The sequence below is a fragment of the Mizuhopecten yessoensis genome, unplaced genomic scaffold (genome assembly GCF_002113885.1).
Source record: "Mizuhopecten yessoensis strain PY_sf001 unplaced genomic scaffold, ASM211388v2 scaffold6169, whole genome shotgun sequence".
In the NCBI taxonomy this organism is placed as follows: Eukaryota; Metazoa; Mollusca; class Bivalvia; order Pectinida; family Pectinidae; genus Mizuhopecten; species Mizuhopecten yessoensis.
The window spans coordinates 897,738-912,517 of NW_018406415.1; the positions used below are offsets into that span (position 1 = coordinate 897,738).

Genomic DNA, 14,780 nt, shown 5'->3' on the forward strand with positions numbered 1-14,780 from the left:
CGCAAATATCTCGTAAGGTGATCGGGAAATCTGTGTAATCAAGCTCAAATATCTCCTCGCATCAGCTATGTAGCAACAACGTATTTATTTGTACACAATATGTTATTAAGCGTCAAAGTACAACTGCCAAAAAATGTCACTAAATGACCTTGACCTACTTTCAAGGTCACAGGGGTCAAATATGTCAAGAAACGGCATCACTATATCTTTGATAAATCATTTCTTTGAAACGAAAACCATATCTTACTGTAAGGACAGGGATCCTTAAATTTCGCAAAACCGAAACCAAAAAAAAAAGTCAAAGCAAAGGTTAGAAAACTATTTTTTAATGCAATAAATGATAAATAAAGATAAAATCAACAAGACTGATAAAGGCGAAGCACTTAATCATAGTTACCTACAACTCAAACCCTTAAAGGGGCTGAGTAATTCAATATAGCTATAAATTGTACAAATATATCATTGAATGAAAAAGTTCAAAGCACTTAACGACAAAACGAGGAAGTATCATTTCTGATAAAGTTTATGTATTTTCCCTTTAATACACTACAAATCTTATGAACCACATGACAGATTAAATATAAATAATGGTGAATATACATAAAACGTGAGATATCTTTTGTGAACTACGTCATGAAAATTGTGGAAATTACCTAAATGGTAAAGGTTAGCACTACAGCATCAGTTGAGTAGGACACCTCGTCATAACTAAAGCATATTCATTCGAGCAGTAAACATTGAGGAAAACCGACTTCGACTATAAAGAACTCAAATACTATTTAGAACTTCAATTTCACAAGCTGATGATTTTGCAGCTTTATTCCCGGAACAAATCCGCGGGGTTTCGTAAATTTCGTACAACACCGTTATTAGCTTCATATTTTGCGTGTTTTGTCAGGTCACGAATACAGTGTAAATGAAACCTCAAAACTTAAGTACCGTTCGGCACCTGTTGTCTTTATTGGTATTGTTGGTATGATGTATAATTTCGAAAATCAATGATCGCAAATTTTTTTTTATCTACCTTAGTCTTGATCGTTTCGCTTATACAAATATAACATTTTACAAGCAAAGTTAATTGATTTAATAAGATACATAATTAGCGTCCTAAACTTATGTTCTATTCATGATATATTATCAAAGAAAAATTTAAAATGATTCATAAAACCAGAATCGGACCACTAAGAGCTACATGAGTTTTTTAACAGTCATGAGTCTTCAATTCTTAGAAAATGAAACTGGATATATCAACAGCAATAAAAAAAAATGTTTATATACATACACTAGATGTGTTAAAAGAAGTGTTTTCTTTATGAAACAGATGTTTCTAAAATGTTGATAAAACACTGTTAACGTACTAGAATGTATTTAAATTGCGCACTGAAATTTAGGCTCATAATCGAATTGTAACAGATAAGGGCATGGATTAATTAGCGCACCCATAATATACGTTATAGACATGTTAAACAGACGTTTCAATTAGCGCAATTTGTAAAGCATATGAGGCGCTAAAATAAGAAAACCGCTAACATATGGATGTTTACAGTATGTGTCTTTTCTGTGTGTTCTTTCTCTTATTCTTCTTTAGATCGCAATTCTTCCAGCCACAAAGAGACAAACCAGCATCAGGACCACGCTAACCCTCGAAATGGCTGAAAAATTAAATGCAAAAAAAATTACATATCAACATCATGTTTATACTAGATATGATATATCCCGCCGATTACACAATCACACGGTCGTTTTAATAAACGAGTCACAAAAATTTCCTCAATTTTGAAATGAATACTATGAAATTATTAATTTTCGTGGGATGTGGGATTTTTAATTTTGTTGATTTTGTGGGTACTCTTCATCCACGACTTCTTAGGTCCATGAAGATATTACAGGTTTGACATAAAGCTATTTCTCGTATGAATTGGTACTGGCAGTTCATGTTTTCACACAATTGTTATTTTTTGGTAAAACCAGTAAATTTGGACACCACGAAAATGTCTAATTTCACGGTAGCTGAGTTCCATCAGTATATAAATTGGAAATGATATTTATGTATTTTTGATCGCTAAAATAGGCATTAAAGAACTAGTTATTGTAGTTGAGACTTATACAAATATGTAAAGGGAGATAAGATAAGTTTGGGTTAATTTATTGTGAAAGTAGGAGTTGTCGGATAAGACCAAACGAACTAAAATTCAGCGTTCACAAACCTGCATAAACTTCTTAAAATCCCGCCTATCTGAAGTAGGCATTATTCATATATTATCCCTTTTAACAGTAGCGTGGACGTAAACAAAACAACAGTAATTGTTTGATAAACCTAGCTTAAAATATCACGATTGTTTCCTCAGGAAAACGGTTGTTAGGTAAACCAAAAATCACTCGATGTAATATCTTTAATCTATCCAACAACGCAGGGTACATGGAACATACCAAAAGCGATCTGCTGCCCCGATTGCAACACCTTAGCTGTTGTCTCCCTAGGCACCCTTCCTTATATGACCTTGGCTGTTGTGTCTCCCTGGGTACCCGTCCTTATATGACCTTGACTGTTGTGTCTCCCTATGCACCCTTTCTTATATGATCTTGGCTGTTGTGTCTCCCTAAGTACCCGTCCTTTCATGACCTTGCCTGTTGCAAGGACGATAAACCCCAAACAAACAAATAAAGTTTAAACCAAACACCATTTGCCTATTCATGTGACTTAACTTGACACATTATTGGTTCATGCTTAAACCTGTGATCATGTATTCGTAACTTGTTTAATCCAATAACTATAAACGGAATTATGCCCCTAAACCGTCCCCCTCTGACCTTTCAATTAAAGTTGCCCTATTTTTATTCTTAAAAAGCGTAACTTTAGATACCTTAATTTTGTTCACGTCGCTGTCTTTGACTCATTGCACAGTACATGATAGCATGCTTACCTTCTGCCGCTCCGGAGCAGGAACGGGAGCTGGAAGCACCGCCCGGACATGGATTTTCGCACGAAAACCATCCGGAGGGGCAAATCTGAAAAGAAATAACGCTATGCTTATATCTTACATTTAGATTTTATATTATATATGACGGTTAGCATTTGGTACCTTTGATTCCAGTGATTTGAGTGTAGATCCCGATATATAGAGGTTCCCCAACGAGTGATGGTTGGTTATCATGTTTATCTAACCCGAGTTAGTTATTTTTCAAATTGTATAAAGCCGCGAGGTCTACCGAGAGCCTTTTACAATTTGAAATTTTACTTAGGAGAGTAAGATAAACATGATAAACTACCATTAACGNCACTAGTGGGTAACCAAAAATGTTTACCAACTCCTAGCAGATTTATCCAATGAATCAGGAGTGAGGAAACCTATAGTGGTTATTGGAGAAATTGCAATACAAAAGGTAAAAGTAAATCATTTACAGAATGTTATCAAACTGAATCGTATATGATATTGATCACACATGCTTAAGATTATTTGTTAAACCAATAAGTGATTATGAAGTTTTGAATATTGATTTATACTTGTAATGGCCTGTTTATGGTTACTGGCATATCTGTAAGAATGTGAAGTAATAGACAAAGTTTAAACTAACAGCAGATACATAAAAATATTGCGATATGGCGTTATTTCACTTTTGTATTGCGGTATAATACGAAATGCCTCTGTATTGCGATCTACCGGTTTTCAAATATATTGCTACAACCTACTGATTTCAACATCCACTAAACACGAGTTACTCTCACTTTAATTTCCAGATTGAATCATCTCATATCTACAAGTGAACTCTTACCTGCACATAGGTACCGGGGGATGGGCTTGGACAGACAGCACTGTTGCACGATTGAAACTCGCTAGAGTCTCCCGAACATTGGAGGCCTCCATTGGCAGGAAGTGGAGAGTCACAGCTTCGTGTGCGCGACTGACTTCCACCTCCACACGTGACTGTGCACACACAGTACGATCCCCAGGCTCCCCAGGCTCCCCAGGCTCCATCGACTAAAATTGACAATTAAATCTCAATACACTCAGTGAGATAATAAACCGACTCTTCTTTAAATTACAAAACCAATTCGTACTTGTATGACAAAATTAAATTGGGTATTTCTACTCTACATTAATGTATTATTAAGTTGATTTGATTATTATCTTGTCATAAAATAAATTTAAAATTTATGCAATTCCTACGGTTTGCAAGTCAGTTTTGTTAAACTATGATAACTAATTTTCGACGGGGGAAAAATGAAGAAAAAATGTTTAGATGGCTAGTATATATATAAAATGATGAATACCGGAACTATTTTGCTGCAGTTCATATTTCAACTTTATCAACCTTCGCACAAAAAAATGCTACAAAATACTAAACTGTATATACCTTTGAAATTATACCAAAATACCTACTGATGCAAACGGCGGTGTTACAATCCTGGGTCTCGGAGTCCGGTCCATTGCAACTGGCACCCCCGTGGGCAGGGGCTGGTTGGGTACAGCTACGATTTCGGCCCTGAATGCCCCCTCCGCACGTGACGGTACACGTGTCCCACGATGTCCAGTCTGTAACCCCGCCGTCAACTGCGATAGGGCACGGAAAACATGTTTATAATGTTGTATCATATACTGATGACTGAAAATATAAACTTTATTTATTTTACAACAATTATGAAACAAGTTTTTACAACTTATATTAATCACTCTTGTTGGCTCGGATGTTAGAGCGCGGGGGGGGTATTAATGTGAGAGGAAATTGGAGTAACCGGAGAAAACCCACGTGGTAGGGCAGTTGACCCCATTCCTTTTTAGTTTAAACATATTTATTGCCAAAATTAGACAAGGGATTAGGCACAAGTTATAACAACTTATCAACGCCTTCTCCCAATATACATTTCACATGACATTACAATAATGACAATAAATATATACAATTGTTATTACAATTTGAACTCAAAATCTCTTGCTGGATTTAATAAAGTTTTGCACAGATCTAAAAATGTTTGAGTTAAGGTCCACGGAAAATTGTGAATTGCCAAACAAAAGAATTTCTAAATTTAACGCAACATTCAAATTAATCAAATTTTGAACCAAAATACGTCTTTCGTTTGTAAAAAGTTGACATTCCATAAAATAGTGAAAGACATTCTCACAAGGATGACCACAATTACAAGATGCACTCTCAACAAGGTTAACTCTAAAAAGGTCATAATTAAGGGAACTGCACTGGTGTCGGAGTTTAGTATGCAAGATATTAAGTTTACGATTTCCGATTTTAAAGTAAATAGGTGGACTTGACTGAATATTTGATGTTAAACAGGATTTGAATGAATTAATAGAGGGTAGAGATCGAACCGAATTGTCTAAGTTATTCCAATAGTGAAGAGTAGAAGGTAGAAAAGAAGAATTAGTAAGAGATAATCTGAAAGGAGGAATCCTATAGTTATTATTGTTACGTAAAGCGTAACGATTATTTTCTCCAGATAAAGGCGGCAAAAGATGATTGAAGTAATCAGGAGTTAATTTATTATGCATCTTATACAATAGTTGAAGTTTCCTCCGTTTTCTGCGATTAGATAAAGTTTCAAGACTAGTTTCGTAATATAAAGTATTAATAGGAGTATATGAAGGAAGTCCTAATATAATGCGAGCAGCTTCACGTTGGGCTTTTTCTAACTTTTCAGATTCAAAAACAGTGCAACCGTCCCACAACTCACAAGCATATTCTAAAACAGGTAAAATAAAAGTCTTGTAAATTATTAAAAGAGCATCCCTACTTAATAAGAGTTTCAGTTTCCGTAAGACATTAATTTTTTTCATAACAGAAGTGTAAATTCCATTTACATGATCCCCCCACTTTGCATTCGAATTAAAAGTTACCCCTAAATGTTTATGACAATCTGTAAAATTTAAGACTTTCCCATCAAATTCTAAATCTAAGTCTTCTTCGATATCGATTGAATTCGAAATAAACAATACATCTGTTTTTTCAGGATTAAAATTAACCAACCAGGTTTTCGACCAAGTATTTAAGATATCTAGGTCTCTATTTAAAGTTTCTTGAATTTCTAGACAAGATGAAGATGACTTAAGTAATGATGTATCGTCTGCAAAAAGACGAGACGTTGATTCAAAAATATCTGCTATGTCATTAATAAATATAAGAAATAAAAGTGGGCCAAGAATAGAGCCTTGCGGAACCCCTGCCTCAATTAGACCTACAGAAGAATATGAACTGTTTAAAAATACCTTTTGGTGTCTCTGAGACAAATAATTTTCTAACCACATAAGCAATTCACCTGAAATCCCGTACGATTTTAACTTCACTACAAGACCTCTATGCCAAACCCTATCAAAAGCTTTGGATATGTCACAGAATACAACACACGTATGTTTTTTTTCTTCAAGTGCAATACAAATTTGGTGATATATATCAATGAGTTGATACACTGTAGAATGACCATGCATAAAACCAGACTGATATTTGTAAAACAAAGAATTTTCTATAAAGTAGTTGTACAAATGTTTAAAAATCACTCTTTCAAAAACTTTACCAACAGTGGACAGCAAGGAAATTGGTCTATAATTCGAAGGAGAATGTCTGTCACCCTTTTTAAACAATGGCATGATATTAGCTAATTTCCATTTATTTGGATAAATCCCTGTTGATAAGGACATATTAAATATTATTTCGAGCGGAGTACAAACAGTGCAAGCAGTATTTCTTAGCATATGGTGGCTGATTCCATCCCCACCCGAGGCCTTGCCGAGCTTCAATATCTGTAGAACATCGCGTATTTCAGTTGAATGTAATCTAATTGAACTAATATTTTTGTCAGTTTTTGGCACAATAATCGGGACATCCGTGTTACTGTCATCTACTCTAGTAATACTACAAAAATAGTTATTTAATAATTCAGCTTTATCTTCATCTCTAGTAACTATGTCATTAGTAATAGGATCGACTAAGGAGGGTATAGGTTGTGAAGTATCAGACGTTTTAATTAACCTTTTAATTAATTTCCAATAGGACTTAGGATCAGAAGATGAGTACCCATCAATAATATCATAAACATTTTCATAAAAAGTAACACGTGCATGCTTTTTCATATTATTTATTTTGTTTAGCTGTGATTTGAATTTATTGATATCTACCCCATTCCTTTCCACATGCGGTCGGGGAATCGAACCCCGGCCGCCTTGGTGAAAGGCAAGTGTGCTATCCACTGCACCACCCGACAATTGATGACTAAGGTAATTAATTGTAATAGACATGAAACTGTTAATGTGCATACTTTATAGAGATTCTAGTTTAAGCGATTTCTGTCCCTTAATTAAATACGGTTGATTCATCAAAGAGCTAATAAGTTTTAACTCAATAATATGCTAAAATTTGTGCCCGCTAAAATATGCACTTTAACAGTATTTGTCCAGGATTCTGATTGTCAGTCATCATTATCATTATCACATAACTGGCCCAATTCACTATGTCATATATATGGTGGATAACACACGGGTAATAATACCTTAAGGTGCTGTGATTGGTCAAAATCGCTGGAACATATTCCTACGCCACTACAAATGCTACTTCTATTTACTATTCTACACGATAAATTTACTGTTGTTTAAAATGAATTTGAATTATTATTTTCATTGCACGTAAAACTATTCATATATTTTTTTTAATCTGGAACTACTTTGCACTGCGCGGAACAACAAAAACGTGATTGGAGAACTTTGGTTTTGAACTATATAGAGTCAACAGAATGTTATGTGATAAATGGTAATCTTATACTCGTGTCCATGTCATATTTAACTTTATAAACTCGTTCATTTATTTTACTATTAACTTTATTTACATTTCAAAGTGGTAAAGTTGTGTGTATGATCTGCCGGGAATATTAAAATTTTGTTCACCATTTTGATAATTCCAAAAACTTCATGAAAGAGACGCAGTAGATATGATATCTAGCAAATCAAATATTGAAACAATAAGAATATTTTAGTACATTACTGAATATTGTTTTGCCAACATAAATCACTGCAGCTAACCTGGGCACATTGAATCGGGACGTGACGGGACGGGACGATTTTCTATATATGGCAAGTGTGACCTTGGCCTTGACCTTGGATCCCTGAAATACAGCGATGTCCGAAGTATACTCATGCTTGACCTTTGTATAAAGTTTGACCAAAATCTGTCAAAGAATGAAGTTGCTAAGTGTTTACATTGAATCGAGACGCGACGGAACGGACATGGGTAATACTATATGCCCCCCCCCCCCCTTTTTTTTTTTTTTATGGCGGGGGACATATTTGTCTATTAAAAATAGGATGACCATTGTGGCTTTTTCTGGAAGAGCTAAATGAGGCACAAACTGTAGATCTATTGTTTTGTTTTTAAACTGAAATGCTCAAAGCTGGTTTCGCTTGCTGTAAGGAAACTAGAAATCTGCCATGCGCGGCTTCGAAAAATTGATTATTAGTTTCAGTATCACGTATGAGTCAACAGAGACGTTTCAGTATAGCAACATTAAGTAGTAAATTATATAATAAATTATTGCAATGAACTAAAAATCTCCTCTCATGTAATTTATACTAATTGTGAAACCTCTGTCCACATTTCTCAAGACACTTTACAAAGTACAATAGTTGTAAGGTCCAAGTGAGCATTAGCTGCTATATATTTGTGGGGGGAGGGGGGATTAAAGTGTAAATTTTTCGCGTACCTGGAGCGGGTTTCGCACAATCTTCATCAACCAAGCCATCTCCGTCATTATCTGCAAAAGAAAGGTAGCGTAGTGTCACATTAAAATGGCGTCATCTTTTCAATGATGACGTGAATTTAATAAAAGTTCTCAACGTCAAAATATGAATGAAATATGTTTCACTACCCGAAGGAAGTGTCCATGAACACTGCAATATACATGGTCATTACTGTATGAACATTTCCGTTCTATTGTAACTTGCATATTTTAAAGTCACTCTCTTTGTACGAAGTAACACTCTTTTTAGGAAAAACATCAATGTCAAAAAAGCGTTATTGACATGCATTTAATATGCGACGATTTGCTAGTTATTAAAAATTAGCATTGCCTCGTGAATGTCATTAAGTCAAAATCCAGTATTTCAAAACAAGTTTGTGTCGATGCTATAAATACTTAAAACATTGTTTTCCACTGCCGAAATCTTAAAAATGCTAGAGAGTTGTATCAAAATGTCCGAGTTTATCACATGCTAAGTGAATTAACTACAGGACTGGATTGTATGGTATTTATGCTGATTTTTTTTTAAAATTTTATCATATACACATGTCTATCTTTTTTTTCCCAAATATCTAACACTGAATTTTAATGTAAACACCATTTCTACGACGTCACAGATTACGCCACAGTATGTGACGCGTATCCACATGTGTGATGGCCACAGGCTTCCTTGCAATCACTCAATTTAGCTGATGTGATAACGAACCCTCGAAGCTTAATGCAACAGATTTCTGTGGACAATTTTAGATGAAGAAAAAAAAGAATGAAAATGCCTCAGTATAGTGAAATCCTTAGTAAGAGTACCACATGAAGTTCGCACGTGTAAGTCACGTGATCATCTCGTTACTAACCTGCTCCGCCATTGGCTGACGTACAAAGCTCCTCGTCTATCAGGCCGTCACAGTCGTTGTCCAAACCATCACCAACCACAGACGTAGAGTTAACACATACCTGTGATTATGATAACTTATATTCATTTATACCTAGTATACCCTATCTACATAGCAGCGTGTCTGGTATTTCTGTTGATCCCATGGCGGGGAAAAAATTCAAATCGGGGGATAATAAAATAGTAACGTTTAGACCAGAAACTCTTTCAAGGATATTATTTGATATGTATTGTCCTCGCTGTCGGGAAACAAACAATCGTGTTCCACGTCTGTAATAGCAATAAGTATTTAATGATATCGTGATAGATTATTAGGCCACCCTTGTCATCACATGGAACACAGAGGTGATACTTTTTACTATATTTCTAATAAGCCCACATCTAGGGAAATAAATAAGGGAAACGCGAGCGCGACAGGTAACTACAATGTTTAATTTCAAAGATCACGTGCTCTCAATAAACCCCATTCAGATATGCTTTTAAATTAGGCATTATTACTTTTATCTCGAGTGGTTAATTTCAAAGATCACGTGCTCTCAATAAACCCCATTCAGATATGCTTTTAGATCAGGTATAATAACTTTTATGTGAAACCAATCCTAGCATTTGGCGATACGGTCAAATATAAAAGCAATGCTTACAGTGTTGATTGGGGCCATGCGCATGCCTGTTGTAAATCCGTATGTCTCGTACTTTGCTTGGCCGTATAAGTAGCCACCGAACATGGAGATGGTAGAGGTGTGCCGAACGGTGTGGGAGCCGTGACTAACGGTCACGTATCCAGCAACGTATTCGGTTCCACTGATACTGTTATACGTGGTAGATGGAAACACGTCACCGTCCAGTCGGAGTCCGTCCTTCTGGGATTCTTTCACCACAAACATGAAGTAGTTATTATACGACCCCTATAACAGAGTCAATAACACTCTTGAATGAAGATAGGATTATAATGAGGTACAATGTTCGCACTACATTAGAAGTTACATAAATGCTTAATCAAAATCGTTGCTTATAAGGAGGTTATATTTTGTTCACATGACAACTATTGTTTCAAACTCGTGTCAATGGCCAGATATATAATTCAAAACACATAACCACAGATACGTTAAGTTTGCAAATTCTGGATTGTGACAGGGCGATGTTATGGGTGGGAGGGGGTAAACATTAGACAGTCATTTCTTATAACCGTCTACGGTTGAAGAATGAACGTCTAAATATTTGTCGGGTGTCTTATTTGCGGTTGTAGCCGAAATAAGGGCGTAAAGATACCAACCAGAACAGCGAACGGACGGAATTTTATCGATTCAAACTAAAATTACATCGCAAGATGTCATTTATATAGAATGCTTCCGTTGAGAATGACTTGAAACAAATATTTCATAATAGTCATAAAAGCAATAAAAAATTGAATTTGATTCTACTATATACCTTAAGGTCTTGTTTACATAAGACGCAAAATGTGAAGTTACCTGGGAATATTTCGGCGTGGCGAACGTGTAATCTGCAGCGAACTGTTCGATAGGCGGAATAATCATCATCATCGGATCAGATTTCTCGCCCCTTTTCTGCTGACTCAAACAAAATTGCACCAAAAGAATTGGTTTGTCTGAAGTAATTTTGCAGTAAGCAGTAGAAGGGATTTCCTTTTCAACCATATCACCAGCGTTAGTGATGGTAAAAGTTTCGGTATAACCGCCTGTAATTGTCACTGTTGTGGAGTTCTCACTCGGTATGAACCGGAAGTAGTCACCAACTGTCCGCAACGGAATGGGAACTGTGATAAAGTTCTTGCCCCAGGAATCGATCCTCGTCAGTTGTTCTACTAAATGATCGGAAGTTTCGCCCGACCCGATCGTTGTCTTCTTGTTGCCACTGAATACAGCAATGTTTTTGTCAGCGACGATCATGGTGCCGCTAAGATCGCCGGTGCTGTAGAATTGAAACGTATCGTATCTGTCCATTGAAAGTGAGAAGGAATCTCCGGAGTAGTAGTAGACACTATCGTAGTAGACGTAATCGCTATTGCCAATTGCTGACCCAAGGGTCACCGTTACTGATGTAGAGTCATTTACGGCAGCAATCAAGATCTCGCACTGTCGTGATGGGGGATAGTAGGTGATGGCGAGGTATTCCTTACCAAGGACGTCGGTGGGAAGACCGAGAAAGGCATCACACGAATACGTTTCCTTGTTGACCCCATAAATCACAACTTCATCATCCGCGCTGATCAATATACCCTTGGAATCCATGTTCGTCCCCGACATACGAATCAACGGCGAGAACGACAACTCTTTAACAACACCAGCAGTAACGGTGAAACTCTCGCTGATTCCCGCGGAAGAGTAACGAGGAGCCGAGATTTGAACGTTGACAGTGGTTGTTTTGGTTGTCGTAACCAAGAGCTCCACGTCAAAGCTAGCCGCGATATTTTCCATGTAGCCGATGATGAACTCTGTACCTGCATTGTCAGGTGCACCTGTAATTTTGTAACGCTTGTTAGTATTTATTTTTATAAAGTATTTATAAAATATGTACATTATCTTTGTACAGACCTTAGATACACTTTTACCAACTAAAAATGTTGTTATAATCTAAAACAAAACAGCGAGAACCATTACACGTGAATGTTTTCCAATCAAAAGTTTCAGCAATCAGTGACCAACCATGACGTGACGTCAAATCATTTTGACGGACATTCCCGAATGTTTTGCGATCGACATTCGCCGCCTGATGACACTGGTCACCTTGAAAGCACGACCTTGTTCCAGCAAAAATGGCAATTTTGCCAATTGGAAAGACATTTTTGTTTAAAATGTAATTTGAACCAAACAAATCCACAAAGAACGGTAACTAACAGTATTTATGCTGTTTTGAACGTAAATATAAGGATAGAAATGCTTTTTAAAAGAATATTTTCACATAAACTTTCGAAGATGTGCTTATTCAGTCCTTAAATGTAACGAAACGTGCCTTATCTACTTGTAAAACTCGCTTCAGGCGATTGCTCAGTTGAAATTCGACAGTGATACCGCATTCGCTCAATACCACGTGCTGATACATTATATAGGATCGATGCGTGATATTTGATAGATACCTGATATAGGATAGACACGTAATAAAGGATAGACACGTGATATAGGATAGATACGTGATATAGGATAGACACGTGATAAAGGATACACACGTGATATATAAAAGACACGTGATATAGGATAGACACGTGATATAGGATAGACACGTGATATAGGATAGACACGTGATATAGAATAGACATGTGATATAGGATAGATACGTGATATATGATAAATACATGATATTGGATAGATACGTGATAAAGGATAGACACGTGATATAGGATAGACACGTGATAAAGAATAGACACGTGATATAGGATAGATACGTGATATAGGATAGATACGTGATATAGGATAAATACGTGATATCAGATAAACACGTGATATAGGATAGACACGTGATATAGAATAGACATGTGATATAGGATAGATACGTGATATATGATAAATACGTGATATCGGATAGACACGCAATATAGGAGAGACACATATAGGATAGACACGTGATATATAATATATACGTGATATAGGATAAATACGTGATATAGTATAGATACGTGATATAGGATAGATACGTGATAAAGGATAAATACTTGATATAGGATAGATGCGGGATATAGGATAGACACGTGATATAGGATAGACACGTGATATAGGATAGATACGTGGTATAGGATAGACACGTGATATAGGATAGATACGTAATATAGGATAGACACGTGATATAGGATAGACACGTGAAATAGAATAGATACGTGATATAGGATAAATACAATGTTAATTACACCTTTTACAAAAGATCACCAGATAAAGGTAAATGATGAACACATGTAAGTAGTGGTAAACTACTGATGTCTTCAAATCGTCATGCAGTTAGATAAGACAAGCAGAACGGTCGATTTACAAATAAACCTATTTCTATACATAAATGACTTTCTTCAGAATGTCGTTTTCTTCTTATAATGTAGATCAAAAGAAACCTTGTTGATGGAATTGTAATCAGAAGAATTTGTGAATTTCTGTTAAAAAATCCTCATCATGTTTGCTTATGTGATTTGTACTATTCATGCCAAGTATTCCATAACTTGAATAAATACAGTTTAAACCAAAACTCTCTGTACTTAATGAGATACAATGGTGATCGTTCCCCAGCAGATATCTTAAAGAAATGAAGTCTATGGTCAATATGAATATTGGTTTTTGTTTACAAACCTAGAGTTAAAAGTTTTTTTATAACACACTATTGCAAAATCGAGTAACTGCAGCTAAGCTTCATATGGGAAAATAGAGCTCATTTGAAAGCAATTAAAATTCAACTGTAATGATCTCAAAACTACTGAACAGTACATATTTCTCAGATTGAGTTTGAATTCATTCTTTCGTTGTCCGGGAACATAGCGTCTCTGAATTTTACACATACTTAGTATTGCGGTGTGTTTTGTACCATTAAAGTATTGCTATGTTTATATAACCGGCCAAATACGGAAATGGTGACAGAATGGGGAAGATAGCTCTAGTTTTAAAGTGGAAGAGTGTTTCATTCTATCAAATACTTACACGTATATGTATCGGCCAACACCACATGTGCATATGTTAAACGTAATCAACATCATAAAAAATACTTACATAATGCTGAGGCGAGCAAAAACGCAACTAGAACCACGCACTGAAGGACAACTGAAAAAAGGGCAAATGTCAGTGTTTCGTTAAGTAGACGATACCACTGGTTAACACACACAACCTGAACTCAAAACAACCAAAACAGAAGGAAAGACAACATGAACACACTGAAAATTACCGAAAGTGAAACCTGTCACAGCAAGACGGCTTTATTGGTGGTGCTATATGGATCTTTTCACAATCCATACTTACCAACCTGAAGGAAATGTTTAGAAATAAGGCTTTATTTTCTTCAATTATATATGTTTCATTTAGATTGCAATTTTGTGATACTGTTATACAATCCAGGAAAATATAGGAGACTATACGGTAAAAGTTCATTATCCTCGACGTTTATTTGTTTGATATTTGGTTAGTGCTCAAAACAAGAAGTGGATCCCATCGCTAAATATTTTTTTTTATT

At 35.8% G+C, this 14,780-nt stretch overlaps 1 protein-coding gene across 1 annotated transcript; it reads right to left on the reverse strand.

Moving 5' to 3' along the window:
• Window positions 1–1,341: 1,341 nt before the first annotated feature.
• On the reverse strand, window positions 1,342–14,563 carry LOC110451749 (IgGFc-binding protein-like). The gene is made up of 10 exons (XM_021499918.1): window positions 14,515–14,563; window positions 14,324–14,374; window positions 11,093–12,099; window positions 10,265–10,528; window positions 9,586–9,685; window positions 8,699–8,749; window positions 4,383–4,553; window positions 3,775–3,980; window positions 2,925–3,009; window positions 1,342–1,652 (listed from the first exon to the last, which is right to left on the reverse strand). The coding sequence occupies exons 1-10, from the start codon at window positions 14,561–14,563 to the stop codon at window positions 1,585–1,587; spliced, it is 2,052 nt and encodes a 683-aa protein (XP_021355593.1). The 3' UTR covers window positions 1,342–1,584.
• Window positions 14,564–14,780: the final 217 nt, after the last annotated feature.

Excerpts from the sequence above, each read along its gene's own strand:
- LOC110451749 (XM_021499918.1), bottom strand. The coding sequence starts at position 14,563 with ATGGATTGTGAAAAGATCCATATAGCACCACCAATAAAGCCGTCTTGC. Across the intron at positions 4,554-8,698 it reads TTGTGCGAAACCCGCTCCAG|TTGACGGCGGGGTTACAGAC; the intron begins GTACGCGAAAAA and ends GCCCTATCGCAG. Across the intron at positions 1,653-2,924 it reads CTGCTCCGGAGCGGCAGAAG|CCATTTCGAGGGTTAGCGTG; the intron begins GTAAGCATGCTA and ends TTAATTTTTCAG.